This window comes from Pseudorca crassidens, chromosome 17 (genome assembly GCF_039906515.1).
Source record: "Pseudorca crassidens isolate mPseCra1 chromosome 17, mPseCra1.hap1, whole genome shotgun sequence".
Classification (NCBI taxonomy): Eukaryota; Metazoa; Chordata; class Mammalia; order Artiodactyla; family Delphinidae; genus Pseudorca; species Pseudorca crassidens.
In genome coordinates, this window is record NC_090312.1 from 9,237,830 (window position 1) to 9,256,165 (window position 18,336).

General features: G+C 36.8%; 1 protein-coding gene across 10 annotated transcripts in view; it reads right to left on the reverse strand.

Moving 5' to 3' along the window:
- Nucleotides 1-6,928: 6,928 nt before the first annotated feature.
- Nucleotides 6,929-18,336, reverse strand: part of PHF20L1 (PHD finger protein 20 like 1) — an 83,144-nt gene continuing 71,736 nt past the window's right edge. For 7 of the 10 annotated variants that reach the window (XM_067711206.1, XM_067711212.1, XM_067711204.1 and 4 more), the window contains 3 exons: nt 16,393-16,753; nt 14,957-15,122; nt 6,929-13,111 (listed from right to left, as the gene is read on the reverse strand). In XM_067711206.1, coding sequence (XP_067567307.1) covers nt 12,969-13,111; nt 14,957-15,122; nt 16,393-16,753 — 670 coding nt within the window. In that variant the 3' untranslated portion in view covers nt 6,929-12,968. The remainder of the gene's footprint in view (nt 13,112-14,956; nt 15,123-16,392; nt 16,754-18,336) is intronic. The other 3 variants (XM_067711211.1, XM_067711208.1, XM_067711205.1) reach the window with 1 other exon arrangement.

Consider the following 18,336-nt stretch of genomic DNA (forward strand, 5'->3'; position numbering starts at 1 on the left):
CACACCAAGACGCTGCCTCCTCACCATGAAAACCCCTTTCTCATGATGACTCAGCTCCTTGTCACTGCTCTCACCTGATTCCCCCTGAGCTGGGAGGACGTACAAGCTTTTGTGGTAACTCTGAGTGGCAGTGCCCTGGTCTGGTCTCCCCTAGTCTGCTCCTGGCTCAGGCCTCCATCACTCTGGCAGGCTCTTCACCACTGGTCCTGTCACCTCTCCCTCCCTCCTCGATCCTAATTCAATCACTTAGTCTTCTCGTTCATCTCCTTCATTCTTGAAGACTAGGGTGCTAGGTATAATAAGCACCTACTGGGGATTTGGGGGAAATGGAGAATAATTGGAATCCAGAGGAGGAAATTGCTTCAAAACAAACATCAGATGCCACTCTTTCTGGCCCACCACAGAGAACTACTTACCAGCCATCTCTCCTAGAGCTCCGCTTGATGCCATGCTGCTGGGTCCCCTGCCACTGCCTTGGACAGCTACTCTCATCTCCCACATAACCAGGGACTCAAAGCCACATTCCTCTTTCTCCTTGGTTGCCAGAGCAATAATCAAAATTCCTGGAACTAGACTTCTGCTTCCAGAAGATGGAATAGACACATTTTTTCCCTATTGCTCCTGCTAAGTACATCTAAAACCCCTGGATATTATATGTAACACAAACAGAAGAAGACACTAAAAGATGGATAGAAGAAGACAGCCATCAAGCAACCTCAGGACCAGAGGAACAATATGGTAGCAAGTTCCCTGAATGTTATTTTGCCTCATGTATCTCAGACTGGGTGTTAGAGAAGACAGCAACCAGAAATGCCAATAAGCACAGACCCCCAAAAAAGCCCCGAGAAAAGCTTTTCGAGCCAAAGGTCCAGGAAAGGGGAGCCTGGCAAGACAGAAAACTTTTAGACAATAATTGCTCTATTCCAGCAACCCTCACAGGAAAACACTGTGGCTCCACCCCAACCCATGCCAGCAAAAGCCAGCGGGGGAGACTTGGGAATTCCACCCTTGCCAAGTTAAGGAGGCTCTCCAAGCCCCCACCAGGGTGGTGACTGAAAGGCCATGTGAGAAGCCAGAATTTTTACCCCAGTTGGGCTGGAATGAGCCCCCTCTCTCTGTGGGGTCAGTAGAGACCACATGGGCAGCCTGAACTTCCACCCACTCCCAGCCAGCAACAGTAAGGATGCCAAACCTCCCAGCTAGGGTTGCATCAGCATTGACCGACAGGGGAGCCTAAACTCCCACACCCAACCAACTGATATCTGTCAGGGGGCAATGGAGATGGAGCAAGAATTTGGACATCTATCCTTACGAACAGCAATGAGGTGGTGTCCCTTTTCTCCCACCTCAGTGATATCAAGAGTTCTACTAAAACAGAAGATTTAATAAGATCTAGATTTTCTTAACACACACCCGAACTGTCCAGGTTTTAACCAAAAATCACTCATCCTACCAAGAATCAGGAAAATATCAACTAGAATGAGAAATGACAGTCAGCAAATGCCAATACCAAGATGATACAGATATTAAAATTATTTTAAAAGAATTTTAAAGCAGTCATCATAAAAATGCTTCAACGAACAATCATGAACATACTCAAAACAAGTGAAACTATAGACAGTTTCAGTAAAGGCATAGTCACGAACAAAGAAACAGAAGATGTAAAAAAGAACCATATGGAAATTTTAGAGCTAAAAAATAAAATAACCAAAATTTAAAAACTTTATATACGGGTTAAACAATAAAGTAGAAGGAACAGAGCAAAGAATTCATGAACTTGAAGACAGAACAATAAAAATGACCCAACCTGAACAACTAGACAGAAATGTATCAAGGACACAGAAGAACTCAACAGCACCATCAACCAGAGGATCTAATCAACATTCACAGAACACTCCACCCCACGAGAGCAGAATACACATTCTTCGCAACACCCGTGAAGCATATACTAAGATCATATCCTGGGTCATAAAACAAATCTCAACAAATATGAAAGATTTGATGTCATACTCTGACTACAATGGAAATGAACTAGAAATCAATGCCAGAAAGACAACAGTTCTTTGAACAAAATTTTCAAACAACTAAACATCAGACTTGTAAATAATCCATGGGTCAAAGAAGAAGTCTCAAGGGAAATTTAAAAATATATTGAAGTGAATGAAAATGTAAACACAACATATCAAAATTTGTGGGACACAGTTAAAGCAGTACTGAGAGGGAAATTTATAGCACAATGTTTACATCAGAAAAAAAGGAAAGTTACCTGCCAAACTGGTAACTAACAACATCCATGGAAAAGTAAGGGGTGGAATAAGAGACCAAGAGCACTTAGGGGAAAATCCCTTCTCATGGACTGAAAACCAAGAACAAGGCAGGGCATTTACCTTCTAACAATTCTCTAACATACTCCTCCATCCATAAATCCAATAGTCTTAACCATTAAAAGCAGAATGGTTAAGTCTTGGAGAGGAAAAGATCATCCATCAGAGTAGTCCTACTCCCACCTCAATGAGATCCTACCAAGAGTACCAATGGCATGGCCATCAAGCTACTTGATCTCTCCATGCCCCAATTTTTCCATCTACGAAGTTGTAATGTTATTAGTGCCCAAACTCATAGGATGATGTGATTACTAAATACATAAATATAAGATGCACAGTGCAGGGCCTGGCACACAATAAGCACTCAATGTTCTTTTTCTTGTAAAACTGAGAAATTTCCAGTGGTGGGAGCACCAGACATCAGTCAACATACTTAAAATCTCAACTTCTATCTCCTCTTTAAGCCCAATGTGCTGCACTGAAGGCAGGTGTTTATCTGGCAATACCTCATCCACTAGCTTGGGTGGGCAGTCATTCACAGCCTTGTCCCACGCTGACTGCCGTCCTGGAATTTTGCCACCCTCTTAAACCTTAGCCTTGGCAATGTTTCCTCCTCATCACCATTTTTTTCAGCTGTAGAATCATTCTCAGTTCATTGAAGCTTTTGAAGTCCATGGCACCATGGAACTGGTGGGACCATGTCAACTGAAAGAAAAATGCCCAATGTAAGAGTTGTGAGTTTTTTTTATTCAGGAATCTTGCTGAGGACTGTAGCCTGGGAGATGGCCTTTTAGTAGTTCTGAAGATGTAGGGGAGAAACCAGCTTCTAAATGCTTTTTGCCTAGGGAATACATGTAGGCAGGCATACATCTTGATAAAAGACTACTGCTAGTCACAAAGAACAGATACCTTGAGTTAATAATTTAGTGCTTTTCTATGTACGGGAAGATGCAAGAATCTGGGTTCATTAAAATTCTTCCTGAGATATACATCTAACTACCTTATCTAAGGGGCCTGTTTTCCCAAAGCACAGAGTGCCTCATTCTGTTCTTCATCCTGAGTTCCTCGCAGGGTGCATAGTGAGTCATTGACTGCAGTGCCTGACAACTTAATCCTCGTAGAACTGGGTGATGAGCAACACTCTTTGTTCTTCTTTGTTTGCAGCCAGAAGCCTGATGCTCCTGAATCACTGCTCCTCCTCACTTTCAACTCTTCAGGTCTTGAGCAGTATGTGTTTTGCTGTATTATTTTCTGCAACAGAGGAATATGATGCTGACATTTTAATTTCCATGGTGGCTCTCCTTTTGCTTTCAGGAAAGCTCAGCCTATTTTCTAACGCTTTAAATAGCTTCTTAAGTCACGCACTTCGCTTCTCTGGTTCATTTTGACTGGTATTGTTCGCTGGATTTGAGTTTCTCTTTCCCCTTTTCCTTATGGAAAATACATATATTTAACATCTATGTCTCATGTATGTCTCTAGGTTTTGTCCTTTTGGGTCTCTCAAGTTGGAAGAGATAAAAATCATGAAGCTCAGGGACTGGCAGAGCATCAGTTATTCAGCCCAATCTTGTCTGCTGCCATTTCCTCTGCTGTCACAGTCAAGGCATTCTGCCGTCCAAACACGGATGCTGTCTTGTTCTGCCAGGCTTCCCTTCAATGGGTTTCTTATCTGTGTGCCTTAACTTCAGAGTCAACATTTGATAAATTTCTCAGGCATGTTCCTCAGGGCATAAGTACTATCTGTATTTCTACCTCTGCACGAAGGTGGCTGCCTCACCTTGAAACTCACTGAAATTACTTGGGAGTATTCTGTGCTGATCTTCCTGGTCCAATCTTCTCACATCTGTCTAGATTTTCTGTAAGCATCCCACACAATGGCCCATTCAAGGTGTTGGAGAGAAGACATTTTCCTTTACTCTTCTAGGTTCTTCTCGCTAGTCCAAGAATTAAGTCAACATGAGACAAATTAACAGGGGAAAATCAAAAGTTTAATAACGTACACATGGGAGAGACCCACAAGAACTGAATAATGTGCCCAAATGGCCTAAATCCTCACCTTAAATACTATCTTCAGCTACAGACAAACAAGGATATTAGGGGTAGCGATCTGGGACTTCAAAGGGGAGGAAAGCAATTGGCATGGAGATGGAAAAGCAAATATTTGGTAAACAAATGCTTGCTGGGCCAAGCAGAGACAATGAGACCCAGAGTGGACTCTCAGCTCCAGGCCCTGCTGAGCTCCCCCACCCCACTCAGCCCATACTCTTTGCAGAGATCTCCAGCGATAGCTCTGTTCTGGAACAAGCCCTGTATCTAAATTCTCTTAGGCAGTTACGAGGAAGCTCAAAGTTTCTTCCTGAGTCTTTTGGGCCTTGATTGTTTTCAGCTCAAAATAACCCACATTGCCGAAGAGACATCTGGGGATGGCAAATTTTGCTCCCCTATAAAGGGATGGTTCCCCCTCACTCTTACTGTGAGCCCTCCATTTGTGGCTTTAAGTTGGAGCTTCTCAATAGTCTCCTGATCTCCTTACATTTCATTTACCTATAAGGTCTCCTTAGTTTCCTCCCTAGAAAATATTTGGAAATATGCAAAAATTCTAGGATTAATAAGTCAGTTCGACAATGTCATAGGATACAAGATATAAAAAAATCAATTTTATTTATATTCTAGTAATTAAACATCTGAAAACAAAATTGAGAAAACAGTTCCATTTACAATATCATCAAAAAGAAGAAAATACTTAGAAATAAACTTAACAAGTGCAAAATCTGAACACTGAAAACTACAAAATTTTGCTGAAAAAAATACAGAAATCCTAAACAAATGGAGAAACACAGCATGCTCTTGGATCAAAAGACTCAATAGTGTTAGAAAGGTAACTGATCTGTAGATTCTGTGCAGTTCCTGTCAAAATTCCAGCAGGTTTTTAAAAGAAGGTAACAAATCTGATCCTAAAACTTTTATAGAAATGCAAAAAAACCAAAGTTGGCAAAAACAGGTAAGAAAGAACATAATTAAAGGAATTACACCATCCAATTGATTCCAAACCTTACTCTTAAGCTACAGTAATCAAGATAGTGTGACATTTGCATAAGGACATATAGATCAATGGGAAGAGTATGGAAATAAACCTACATAATTATGGTCAATTGATTTTTGACAAAGGGACCTAGGTAATTCAAAGGGAAAATAATATTTTTAACAAAAGGCACTGGAGCAATTGGATATCTACTTGCAAATTAAAAGGATGGATCACTTCACACCTATTAAAATGGTTAACATCCAAAACATTGGCAAACACCAAATAAACACTGGCAAGGAAGGATGTGGAACAACAAGAACTCTCCTTCATTCAACTGACCATATTTTTTTAGGTTGATTTCTAGATCCCCTATTCTGAACTATCAATCTACATCTCTATCTTTATGCTACTTCTATACTGTCTTGGCTACTATAGCTTATTAAGCCACCAAATCAGAAATTATATGTCCCTCAACTTTAGTTCTTCCTTTTCAAAATTGTTCAGGGCATTCTAGGTCCTTTACATTTCCATATAAAATTTAGAATCAGTTCACTAATTTCTATTTCAAAAAGTCTGCTGGGATTTTACTCGGGATTGCATTATATCTATCAATCCATTTTGTGAGAACTGACAAATGTTAACAGTACTGTGTCTTCCAATCCATGTTCTTAGTGTATCTTTCTATTCATTTATCTCGTCTTTATTCTAGGCATTGTTTTGTAGTTTTCTCTGTACAGGTTCTGCATGTTTTCAGATTTACTGTTAAGTATTTTTTTTTATGCTATTGAAAATGGCATTTAAAAAATTCTAACTTCCAATATCTCCTTGCTAATGTACAGAAACATTAGTTCTAGTGGCATTTTGATAGGCTCCTTAGACTTTTCCAGGTACACAGCATGTCACCTGCAAATGTTTCTTCTTCCTTTCCAAGTGCTATGCCTTTTATTTTTCCTCCTTTATTGTCCAGTGCCATATTGCACGAGCAGGACCTCCAGATTGATGTTGGATAATAATGGTGATAGTGGATATTCTGGACTTGTTCCTTATTTTAGAGAAAAGTATTCATTTACCATTATGAGGTTTAAGTTTCTTGATAGATGCCCTCTATTGTTATGCAAATTCTTTTCTATTCCTTTTCTGGTAGTTTTTAATCTTGAATGGATGCTGAAATTTATGAAAACCTTTATCTTAATTTAGTGAGATTAACATAATTTCATTATTTTACTGACATTAAACCAACTTTGTATTGGTTTCCTTGTATTGGTATTCCTGTGGAATACCCAACTTGATCTTGATATATTATCCTTATTGTATACGACTGGGTTCACATTGCTAATATTTTGTGGGGACTGTGTCTATGTTCAAAAGGGATATGTATTAGTCTGTAATTTCCTTTCCTTGCAGTGTTTTTTTCTGGTTCTGGAATGAGGTCAAAGTTGGTCTTGAAACAAGTGTTCCTTTCTTCTCTATTTTCTGTCAGTGCTTGTGTAAAATCAAGTTTTCTTCCTTAAATGTTTGATAGAAGTCACATTTAAGCCTGGAGTTTTTTGGTTTTTTTTTTAAAGAAGGGATTGGGTCCTTTTTTTTTTTTTAATTTGTTTATTTTTAGCTGCATTGGGTCTTCGTTGCTAGGCACGGGCTTTTTCTAGTTGCAGCGAGCAGGAGCTACTCTTCATTGCAGTGCGTGGGCTTCTCACTGCAGTGGCTTCTCTTGTTGCAGAGCATGGGCTCTAGGCGCATGGGTTTCAGTAGCTGTGGCAAGCAGGCTCAGTAGTTGTGGCTTGCAGGCTATAGAGCACAAGGCCTGGAGTTCTGAGGGGACATTTTCAATTTCAAATTCAATTTATTTAATTTCTTGAGTCAGTTTTGCTAACTTGTATCTTTTGAGGAATTTCTCTGTTTCATGTAAGCTGTTAAACTTATTGGCACTGGTTTTTCATAATACCCTTTAAAAAAAACTGTATGTTTTAATGTTCCCGCTTCCATTCTAATTTCCGATCAGTCTATGTAGGAGTTAACCAATTTTATCGTTCTGTGCAAAGAATCAGCTTTTTCATTTATATTGATGCTTCCCTACTATTCGTCCATTTAGTATTTCATTGATTTCAGCACATTTCTTTCTTTTTCCATTTATTTTGGTTTTAATTTGTTTGTTTTTCTAGTTTTTTTTTAATCTTAAACCAGTGATTTTGTACCTTTTGTATTTAAAATGTCTATTTTTTTAATTGAGGTATAATTGACATTAGTTTTAGGTGTACAATAAGATTCAATATTTGTATATATTGCAAAATGACAAGTCTAGTTAAAATCTGTACCTTGCTTTTTATTATAAGCATTTGAAACTGTAAATTTCCCTCTAATATTGAGCTGCATCCCACAAATTTTAACATGATGTATTTTCATTTTCATTCAATTAAAAATATTTTCTAATTTTACTTGTAACTTTTTTGAGTCATGGATTGTTTTACAAGTATGTGATAATTTCCAAACACTTTGGGGTTTTTTCAGTTATCTAATACTGATTTCCAGTTTAATTCCATTATTGTTGGAGAACATTTTATGCATTTCAATTTTAAATGAGTTGAGAGCTGTTTTATAGTCTAGCATGTAGTCCATCTTTTTGAGTGTTCCATGTGTATTAAAGAGGAAATTTGTATTCTCACGTTGTTGGGTGGAACATTCTATCAATGTCAATTAGGTCAAGTTGAGTGTTCATCTTTGTTCAAGTCTTCTATCCTGATTTTCTGTCTACTTGTTCTATCAATTAGTGTTAAAGGAGGGCTAAAATCTTCAACTATAATTGCAGATTCTTCTATTTTCTATTCAGCGATATTAGTGTTTGCTTCATGTATTTTGATACTCTATTAAGAAGCCTATAAATACGTTTTAAAAATGCAATTTACTTTTCTGTGTGTATGTGGACAAAAGTACAAGAGGATGACAAAGGCCTGTAAGTATAAAAGAAGATAACATTCTATTAGGAAGCAAACTGCAAAGGCAGAAAACAGAATATAAAATTTGTAAAGTTTTCAAATGTTAAAGAAGAGCTTGCTCATGTATTTTTAAAATAGATGTTGGTAAGTAGCAAAATTGTATCGATTCTATTGTATACATTTTAAAATGATAACAGGTTGATTTTAATAGGCCAATATTTATAAATTAGAAATCACACTCTTTGCAACTGTTTACATTTATGATGAACAATTTCAAATGGCAGAATCAAAGCCCCACTGCCCATAGCACTGTCCTCAATTGTGCATATTTACCTTGGCTTTTTCCTCCCCTTCCCTACTTTTCCCCCTTCCTCACTTCAACTTCCTTAGATGACTCACTCCAACTTCCTCTTAAATAAACAAAATACACTTAAGTCTTGTCTCCAGATCTCCAGGTACCAGAAATGAATTACAATTTTTCAAAATTCCTACAGAGAGGTCACAGTCAAAAAACATTCAAAGACCACCACTTTAATTAACATATATATTCTATGTCCCCCAAACCTCTCCACCTACATACAAGTCTAGTTATCTTTCCTTTCTTTTGCCTCTGTGGTTCCTTATACTCTTTGCTATCACCTATCTCGTTGAAAAAAAATTTTTTTAATGTTTCCGTTAGCCTGTAGACTGTGGTTCCATTAACATTAACTCCATAACCAACCATATGACTTAATGGCTGGCACACAGATGGCATTCAATGTGTCCCCTATATTTAATTTTCAACTTTGTAATTTAAATACTTTATTTGCTTCATTTAACTCGCAAAACCAGGTTCTAGCCTAAGTATTCTTCCCATTTTATACATAAGAAAACCAAAGCTCAGAGAGATCACTGCTGGTAAACCGCCAGAGTGAAAATCTGAGGAGAGAATTGCAAAGCTCACGCCTGCTCCACTACAGGAAATATATGATTCACTGACGTGGTTCCTGCACGTCAGTACAACGCAGGATACTATAAGAGGCCTTCAACAATGGACTGCTTCTCTTAGGAAGAGAAATTGAAACCTGAAGAACTGTCTGCATTTATAGAGACACAACAAACAAAGAAGAATTTTCCAGAAGAGGAAAATAATATGAAGGCAAGAGATGGAAACAAGCATAGTCTATCTAAACAGTGAGGCTATATTTAAATGGATTTGAGAATCGGTTAGGTAAAATACAAAAGATCCAGATTACACACACCTGACTTGGTTTGAAATAGGGAGTCACTAATGATATCAGAAAACACAAATGACAAGAACAGGTGAAACACACCTGCTAGGAAAAGAACATGAGTTTAAACAGCACGGGGTTTGCGTCTTGAACCTGTCACTAATATGTGACAAGTCTCTAAATGTTTCTAAACCTCAGCTTCCCCATCTTAAAAATGATCCTGTCTTACCTTTCCACAAAAGAACGAAATTAGATGCTGCAGGTAACATGTACAATACCTGGCACAGAGCAGTCACTCAATGTTAATCCCCTAACTTGACAGTGACCATTTTGATGAATCAGAATGAAGAGAAAATTAAAATTTCTTAAGCCCACAGTAATACCTCCATGACATGATTTTGTAAAAGACGGAGTACTACTGGTGGGATTGAGAAGGAGGAAGATGACACTATCCATTTTAAGGAACCAGCACATCTAGTGAAGAAATGGATAAGGGGGAGGGACTGCAAGTTTCAAGCCGGGGCTGAGGGTGGTGATATTAAAGCAGAGAGAGTGAAACTGGCAGGAGACCCAGTTGGCTGGAGGGGAAATGGGCTCCTTCATTTTGAACACACAGAATATGAACATCTGAGAGGACGTCAGTGGAAATAAGGTGAGTGTCAGGAAAAAGGATTTTACCTGAAATTATGAGAATAATCAATTTCCTTTAAGGAAAGTGTGCATTACTCTTAAGTTTGAAAATAATAAGTCAGTAGAAACACACAGGAGTATGAAGAAGTACAAATTATACTTATCAGTACCATACTAAGAAGGATCCTTCCCCACCAATGTCAGTCTATTCTGTCTGGGTAGCAATGAAAAGTTATCTTTTCAAGAAACACCCTCTCTAGTTTATTGCTTATATTTAAATATATATACTCACATTTTTTAAGTAAGACTAAGTGGAAAGAAAACTCATCTGAAACCTCATACAATGGACTTACTTCTCAAAAATGAATTCACTTTCCTAAATAAGGAATGACTCGGCCTGCTAGTTGCTAAAAGGCTTCAACCAATTGTTGATATACTCTATATTAAGTGGGTATGTGCATACAAGTAATTTGATACAGATTTACTTTAAAAATATAAAGTAAAAATTCAGACTCCCAATTCATATGCATAAAAGCAGAGCAAAAATTCAATATTCTAATTATTAGTTGAACTTCTAGTTTGCTGGCTGCTAACAAATAAAGTGATCTAATTTTAAGATACTCCAAGAACAAATGCACATTAACTTAACTGTGGTCATCAGGGATTAAGAATATGAGTGCCACTGGGTACAAAGGGTCCTCTGTGCATGTGACAAGAATCTAGGCAACACCGCTATTCACAGCCTGTTAAGGATGCTACTTGCTCCATTCTGAAAAAAAAGATATAAATTAAATGTCTAGAATTTAACCATAATAGGGAAAAGATTAGAGCCATTATTTTAAAACACAAATGAAAGGCAAAGTATCAAACTTGAAATAGAGACATTAGCAAATTTACTCCACACATGAAATATAGGCACTATTATTTTTACTTTAATATGCAAATTTAATAACTACCTCATATCCCTCTACCAAAGCTTTTCATTTCTCAGTAAGATTTTTGACAAAGTTAATGTATCGTAAGTAATACATAGGGCTGTATTTTATGTCTGTGATCTTTGGCACATTTGTCAAGTTGGAGAATGTCAAAAGGCAATAAAAATGTCTAATGACTGTTTTGCACATTCTTTTAATCATCTTTACATCAAAATATAAGGCTGCAAAAAGGCAAGCTGAAATTTTATGATATGTGGAATTGTTTTAATAAAGAGTTTTACATACAGTACCTTACATATCGAACAGTGTGTTTGCAAATTTAAATAATATCTGAATGTACAGTGGCATGTATTCTTATCAAAGATAAATTCAAGTTTACTGTCCATCAGTTCTAAAATGCATTTATACAGATTGCTAGAACTGATCAACAGAACGAGGCATAAAATATTCAAGTGTTATATGTCATCAAATAGCCTCCTAACAGTCTTTTTTCCTCTTTTTAAAAAAGTTTCAAAACCTGTACATACATTTTTAATTTTTAAAAACAGTCTGTTAAAAGGTAACATTTCATGTTAACCACCAGTTCTTATAGTCTATAGTAATAAAACTAGATATGTGTAGATATAAATATGTGTAGATTATGTACATATGTACGTTGAATGTTTGTTTCAAACAAGCACACACACTTAACGCATACCTGCACGCAGAGCACTGGGGGCAGCACACAACTCACAAGAGCACTGGCAGACGGGAGGGCCTGGGCTCGAAATCCAGCAAGAGCTGACACAGCAACTGAGTTGCCTTTGGTTTCAGAAATCTGTCCATTTGTGATCAAAGCTAAGAGTTTTGAGTGCGTATGTATTTTTTAAAAATAAAATTCATCTTCAGAAATGAAGCTTTTCCAGTATTCCACTACCAGCAGTTAAAAATCCACAGCCACAAATTATTTTGATATTTTTGTCACTCCTCATCCCAGCTGAGGTTATTTACAACTTCTTTTTTTCTGAAGGCAAATACCAAGCATACTCAGGATCAAACTGTACGTTGAAACCTGAATACTGAAATTTGACCATATATATTCTCTATATAGTATATGTGATATATGCGTTTCTGATGGGCTGATGGCATTATGTAAGACTTGGGTGAGAGAACTCCCACAGGATTTAAAATTCTCTTTCCAGCAGTATCATCATCATTTGGCACACTGACCCTTCTGCGAGCCATTCTGTTTTTTACAGTGAGCTTAATGCCAGCAATAAACTCCAATTATTTTGTTGTTTGTTTTTACAATATATTCATAATGAAGTAAGAATTCCACAACTGTTTTCCTCAGAAGTGAGACTTCTACTGTCAGTTTTCTGATTAAGGACATTCATCACCTAAGAAACAGCTCATGATCCTATAAAAGTTTCAATACTCTAAACTTCGGTGCAGGTAGATCAACTGCAGAGAAGACAGTTCTTACAACAAGCTTATAGAACTCTCCAGAATTTAAATTTCCTCTACACTTTTGGTTTGGGCCAAATGTTGGTTTATAAACATAGATCTTTCTACTAAAAACTATGTAATACACCATATTTCTTTCTACAGGTATCTCGAGCTTCATGTTACCAACTATTCAAAAATCCTGCCGATCTGATTCCCTCAGCACAGATTATGTTCTACCTCCACTGATCCTTGGCATATGACACATCATCATTTGTATCTAGCTCATAAATTTTTTTAATATTAGCTTCCTTGATAAAGTTGTTCTTCATTTTCCTTTCCAAGGTGCCATCCTATTGATGTCACAAATCAGTAAATGACCAAACATCACTAAGCTTTTTAACTATCCACTTAGCAGCCGTGTGGATAATAAAAATTAGTCGACTGAACAGAGCCACATTCTTTGCATTAGGTGTTCACTGCTGTCATACAGAGCAGAGAGTTGCTATTTGTTGTACTTTGCCCATGTCCATTAGGAGCTGTTTGATGTGGCGTTTAAGTTGGGGCAGCCTCGTGAGAGGATCAGGTGGCTCCAACTCCCCTGTGAAATCAAGCCAGCTTTCCAGAACTAAAAGAGAGAAGAGAAGAACAAACACATTTAAACGGCAACTGGAAACACAGTCAAAAAATGGTATAATTAGAAGGCTGAAAAAGTGATGGAGAAAGAGTTCACTTCCCTTTCGCTAGAAAGCCAATCTACAGAAGTCACTTCTGAGCAGTTAAGCATCCTCTACGCCTCATCCCACAAGAGTTCTAGCCCCTCTCAGTAATCTTTATCTGTTGTTCTACCTGTCGTCATTTTAGGTAATTTTTCCTTTTAAAGATAAAAAGTAACTGCATTTTGAGTGTCTCCTTTACTCTCTTCTGGAACAGGAAACAACATTCCCTGTTCCTGCTCAAGCTTTCTATTAATTTAGGCTTAAATCATCTCCATTTTAAATGAAACTTAGCTACTCTAACCATTTTTTTAAATCTAGAAGTTCTTTTTAACAAAGGAAAGGAGGTAGAAATTTCTTAGTGTCCTTTCATTCCCACTATTTTATCAGTACTTTAAAAAAAAAAGAAGCATATTAGAAGTTCAGGCAGAATGCAATTAATTACATTCTATACTTTTTATTAATAATAATAGGGGATAGCATCAAGTTGCATTTTCTTCTTCTTCAAAAATCTACTTAAGGGCTTCCCTGGTGGCACAGTGGTTAAGAATCCGCCTGCCAATACAGGAGACACGGGTTCGAGCCCTGGTACAGGAAGATCCCACATGCCGCAGAGCAACTAAGCCCATGCACCACAACTACTGAGCCCACGAGCCACAACTACTGAAGCGCGCCTAGAGCCCATGCTCCGCAACAAGAGAAGCCACCGCAATGAGAAGCCTGCGCACCACAACAAAGAGCAGCCCCCACTCCCCTCAACTAGAGAAAGCCCGCGCACAGCAATGAAGACCCAACGCAGCCAAAATAAATAAATAAAATAAATTTATATATTTAAAATCTACTTAAAACTAACTAAACTAACTCTACAACTGGCTTATAACCAAACAGAAGATGCTTCTGAAATGGGTTTCCATTTCTTCTTCTCACAGGGAAAAACGAAGCAGTAGAAACTCTAACTTACTGGGGGATGAAAGTAGCACATACTTTCGCAAATAAAAAAAGGGGTGGGGGTGGGCAGGAGATACAATCTATGAGGTTAAAAAAATGCAGTCAAAAAGCACCGGAAAACACTAGATTAGGAATTGAGTAATCTGAAGTACTCTATTTTCTCAACTATAAAATGGGGATAACATTTTTCCTGTCCACTCCTTAGGGCTCCGGTGCAATAAAATTTTTAAATATAAAAGAAAACATTTGAAAATGTGTATGCAAACTTAAGCTTTATCTACTTAAACTTGCAGGACTTCTTTGTTATTAATTTCACTTAACAAACACTGTCCAAAGTGAAAACAAAATGTTTTCCCCCACATTTCAAATATGCTTAAAGTCCTTATGCTGACTTCCAAAAAAAAACACAGTTCAATGAAAATATTCACTGAATATTATTTATTGAATAATAATTTATTGAATAATATTATTCAGTGAATAATAATATTATTGTTTTTCATTAAATAATGAATATTCCATATGGTATATACTGAGCCTGGCAGGTAGGCAATATTTAATAAATATCCATCTTAAAAAACAAAATCCCTAAAATATCCAGTCATATTGTCTTGAGACTAAAAGACCCTAAATGCCAGATGTGTTAAATACAATGTAAAGGGAGCAGCAAAGCTCCATCAGCCTGGACAGCATCTGTAGTTTTTGTCCCATAATTTTAAAAACTTCAAATAACTTCAATTAAATTATTCAAAAGTACAATAAACACACTTTACAGACTACAGCAATTGTATTTCAATTCTTTCTTAAATTACCATCAACTTCTTTTTCTATCAGGTCCATCCTGCTGGTGACTTCATTCTGCACATTCTCTATGTGTGTAAGGAGATTGAGTTGCCACTGAAGATGTGAGTCTCCCGGGTCTTCAGTGCCCTTTTTATCATTATAAACAAATACTGTATTCCTTTCAGCTGAATTCTTCTCCAAAGAGCCAACAGAAAAAACAAAGAATTGGATGAAATGTAATGTCATAAAGGGAAAGATGCATTAAAAACATCACTACCCACAATGATAGGTAAAATCCAACCTGACTCCCAGAATACTCGTAAAGGAAGTACTAGCACGTAACTAAATTACACCTGATGGTCCTGAAAAGCAGACATGCCTGCTATGTCTCTTCACAGTGCCTAGCAGAGTGCTACACAGGGGAGAAGGCCTTCAATAAAACCTGCTGAAAAAATGAAGGAGCTAATTATATTCTGTAACTAGAAAGCCCAGCTAATTTAGACTGACCCCTTCCTCAGTTAATCTAAGCCGTGTCACAAGTGGAGTGAAGGCAAAAAGCAATGATGGAAAAAAATTAAGATAGTTGGCAAAGGCTAGTATAAAGCATAATTAACTGCAGACTGGACTTTATTATTGCAGCTAAATCAATGAGGTGAGGGGAAGAGAAAAATCCCTTAAAAACTTAAAAAGGCAGACTGCTTAACACACACACAAAATCTGACCTCAGTTTCACCAGCGATAACTCATTTCATAAGAGGGATATTAATTTGACAAAATAATTTACCACAAAATTTTGGGTACTATAAGCTTTTCAAATTCAGTTAAGTATTTATTTATAGAACTTACTTGATAAAAGAGGCCAGAAAAATAAAGAACTAATTTTAAAGCAGTATTGCTAATTGAAAAATCAATTAAAAATGAAGGCATGACATCTCTAAGTTGTGAACAAGAAATAAGTTTACAAATATTCAATGTACACAGAGCTATAAGAATTCAACTTAGTGCATAATGTGATTGATATGCATATACAAATATGCTATAATTTTTAAAAAGATGATTTTTTAGATAAAAAGTGCCACTTTTTATCTAAAACACATACAAAAGGAACACAAATTATGTTAATATATACACACCCACATGCACTTTCATGTTTTCACACGTAGACATTCTCATTTGGAAAAAAATTTGGCTCATGGTTTTTAGAGGCATCTAAGTGTACTTATAAACTTGAAACTTTTGTTAAGGCAAAAGTTTAATGAATTACTACATTCCTGAATTAGGGGATAATTAAATGTTCAAATGGCCAGTGTTTTCCTGTAGCGAAAGCAAAAAATGTCTTTACCCTAACAAGGTACTTGTGAACTTGGAAATGTAAGTAAAATCTGGAATCTCAGTATGTTTTATTTCACAAAATTTTCCTTTGTTCTATCGTATTTCCAAGCAAAGACAAATGAACTAGTTATACCTTTCTGGGCTTTCCATCTTCTTTTACTGGGTATTGTAAACGGTTTTTATCTCTCATGTGAAATTCCTGTTCTTCTTCAAAACTACTAACATCATCATCATCTGAGCTCCCAGGGTCTGCGAGAGTTTTGCAGTCTTGACCAAAACTTTGTGGCTTTTGGTAGCTGTGTTCACTTGTTATATAAGTTCCCTCCACTTTTAGGGGCAAACGAGGTGGTTCCTTATGGTTCTGTACATGATACTTCTTTTCTTCCACATTAACTGTGTCTTGCACCATTAGTTTTTTTTCTACCCCAGCAATTACTTGATCTTTCCTCTTCCCAGAACAAGCCCAGAGACGAAGGTCAGGATGATGTTTATTCCTTAAAATAAAGTTGGAGAAACAGCAGTTCAGAAAAAAAAAGTCCAGTAACAAGTATAATGCCACAATAAATTTCAGAATGTACAATTACATAGTTAACCCTCAGTTATCCATGCCTTTTGTATGTTCAGTGTACTGACTTAGGTGGACCGATCCCCACCTCTCTATTGAAGACCTAGAGCACCGCCAAGCAAACAAGGTTAGCAGGAGGTCAGGAACTCAAGACAAAAGTAAAGGTACTTTCTAGGTTAACCTGCCCCAGAATTTCATCCAAAATGTACATTTTCATAATTTTACAGAAATAAAACTCAGGTGGAAAAGCAATAATGAATGTACTTTTGTGACAGTTCACATCATCATCTGATATATGCACTTCTTTTACTCACTTTTCACTGTATTTTTTAAAACTGTACAACATGAAAAACTTTTACATGAGCATATTTTAACATCTTTAGTCAATCAAAAAGCGATACTTCCTCATGACAAAAAATTCAGATTATAAATGTGTACAAAGTAAAAACCTCCCTGCCATGGCAATCATAGATAACTGAAGTATAATCTTCCACACTTTTTCTGTACATATAAAATTATTTTTTAAGTGGGTAAGCACACACTTTTTCTTTGTACACAAATGGGGCTCTCATACAATTTGCCTTCTTCATATATAACACGTAAGGGCATCTTGCCTTGTCAGTACATAGAGATTTTCCCTTACTTTCACTCTAGTAGCTGAACAGTATTAATGTGCTGCAGTTTAGTCTCACCAACCAATTCCCTGCCAATACACGTGTGTGTGTTTGCACCTCTGCACACAAGTGCGAATTTATCAGTCAGATAAATTTCTAGATATGAAATTCCTAGAAAATGTATGCACATTTTAATTCTGACAGGTACTGCCAAAGTGGCCTCCAAAGAGGCTGTACTAATTACATGCTCACTAACAGTCCATGATAATATCCCTTTTCCCCCATCCTCACTAAACATGTGAGCATGATATCGCATAGTTAATTCTGTAGTAATTAAAATTCTGTAGTAAGCAAAAGAGCAATCCATTCATCATATTCTGTAGTAAGTAAAAGGAGGATATTCTGGAGGCATAAACCTTTGAGAAGGCTCAATAATGTTTGTGAACTGATAATTTCCAAATTAGATAAATACCAGGAGACAAATTAGTTTTCTTTCTAATAATAAGGCTTGTTTCTGAAATTATAAATTTTATCTTTTGAACTCCTAATAGTTTAATAGCCAGAAAATACAACAATTCTTCAACAGTAAAAGGCATAGTAGAAGGAAAGCTAGATTTGTAATTCAATAGTCCAATGTGTTGAATCCTGCTGTGCCTTAGAGGAGGAGTTTGGACAAGTTACAGAAACTCTATCTTTGACTACCCATCTATCAAACAAAGTAAGAACTTTATTGTAAGGATTAAATGAAATAGCACATGAAACCACCAATTTCAGGTTTTGTAGTAGACTTCCAATAAATAGTAGCTAGTGAAAATAACTATTATTATTAGAAATATTAACATAAAGAGAGCCTATAGGCATGAGGCAAAATTTGTCCAGTTGAAATCCTTAGAGAAAT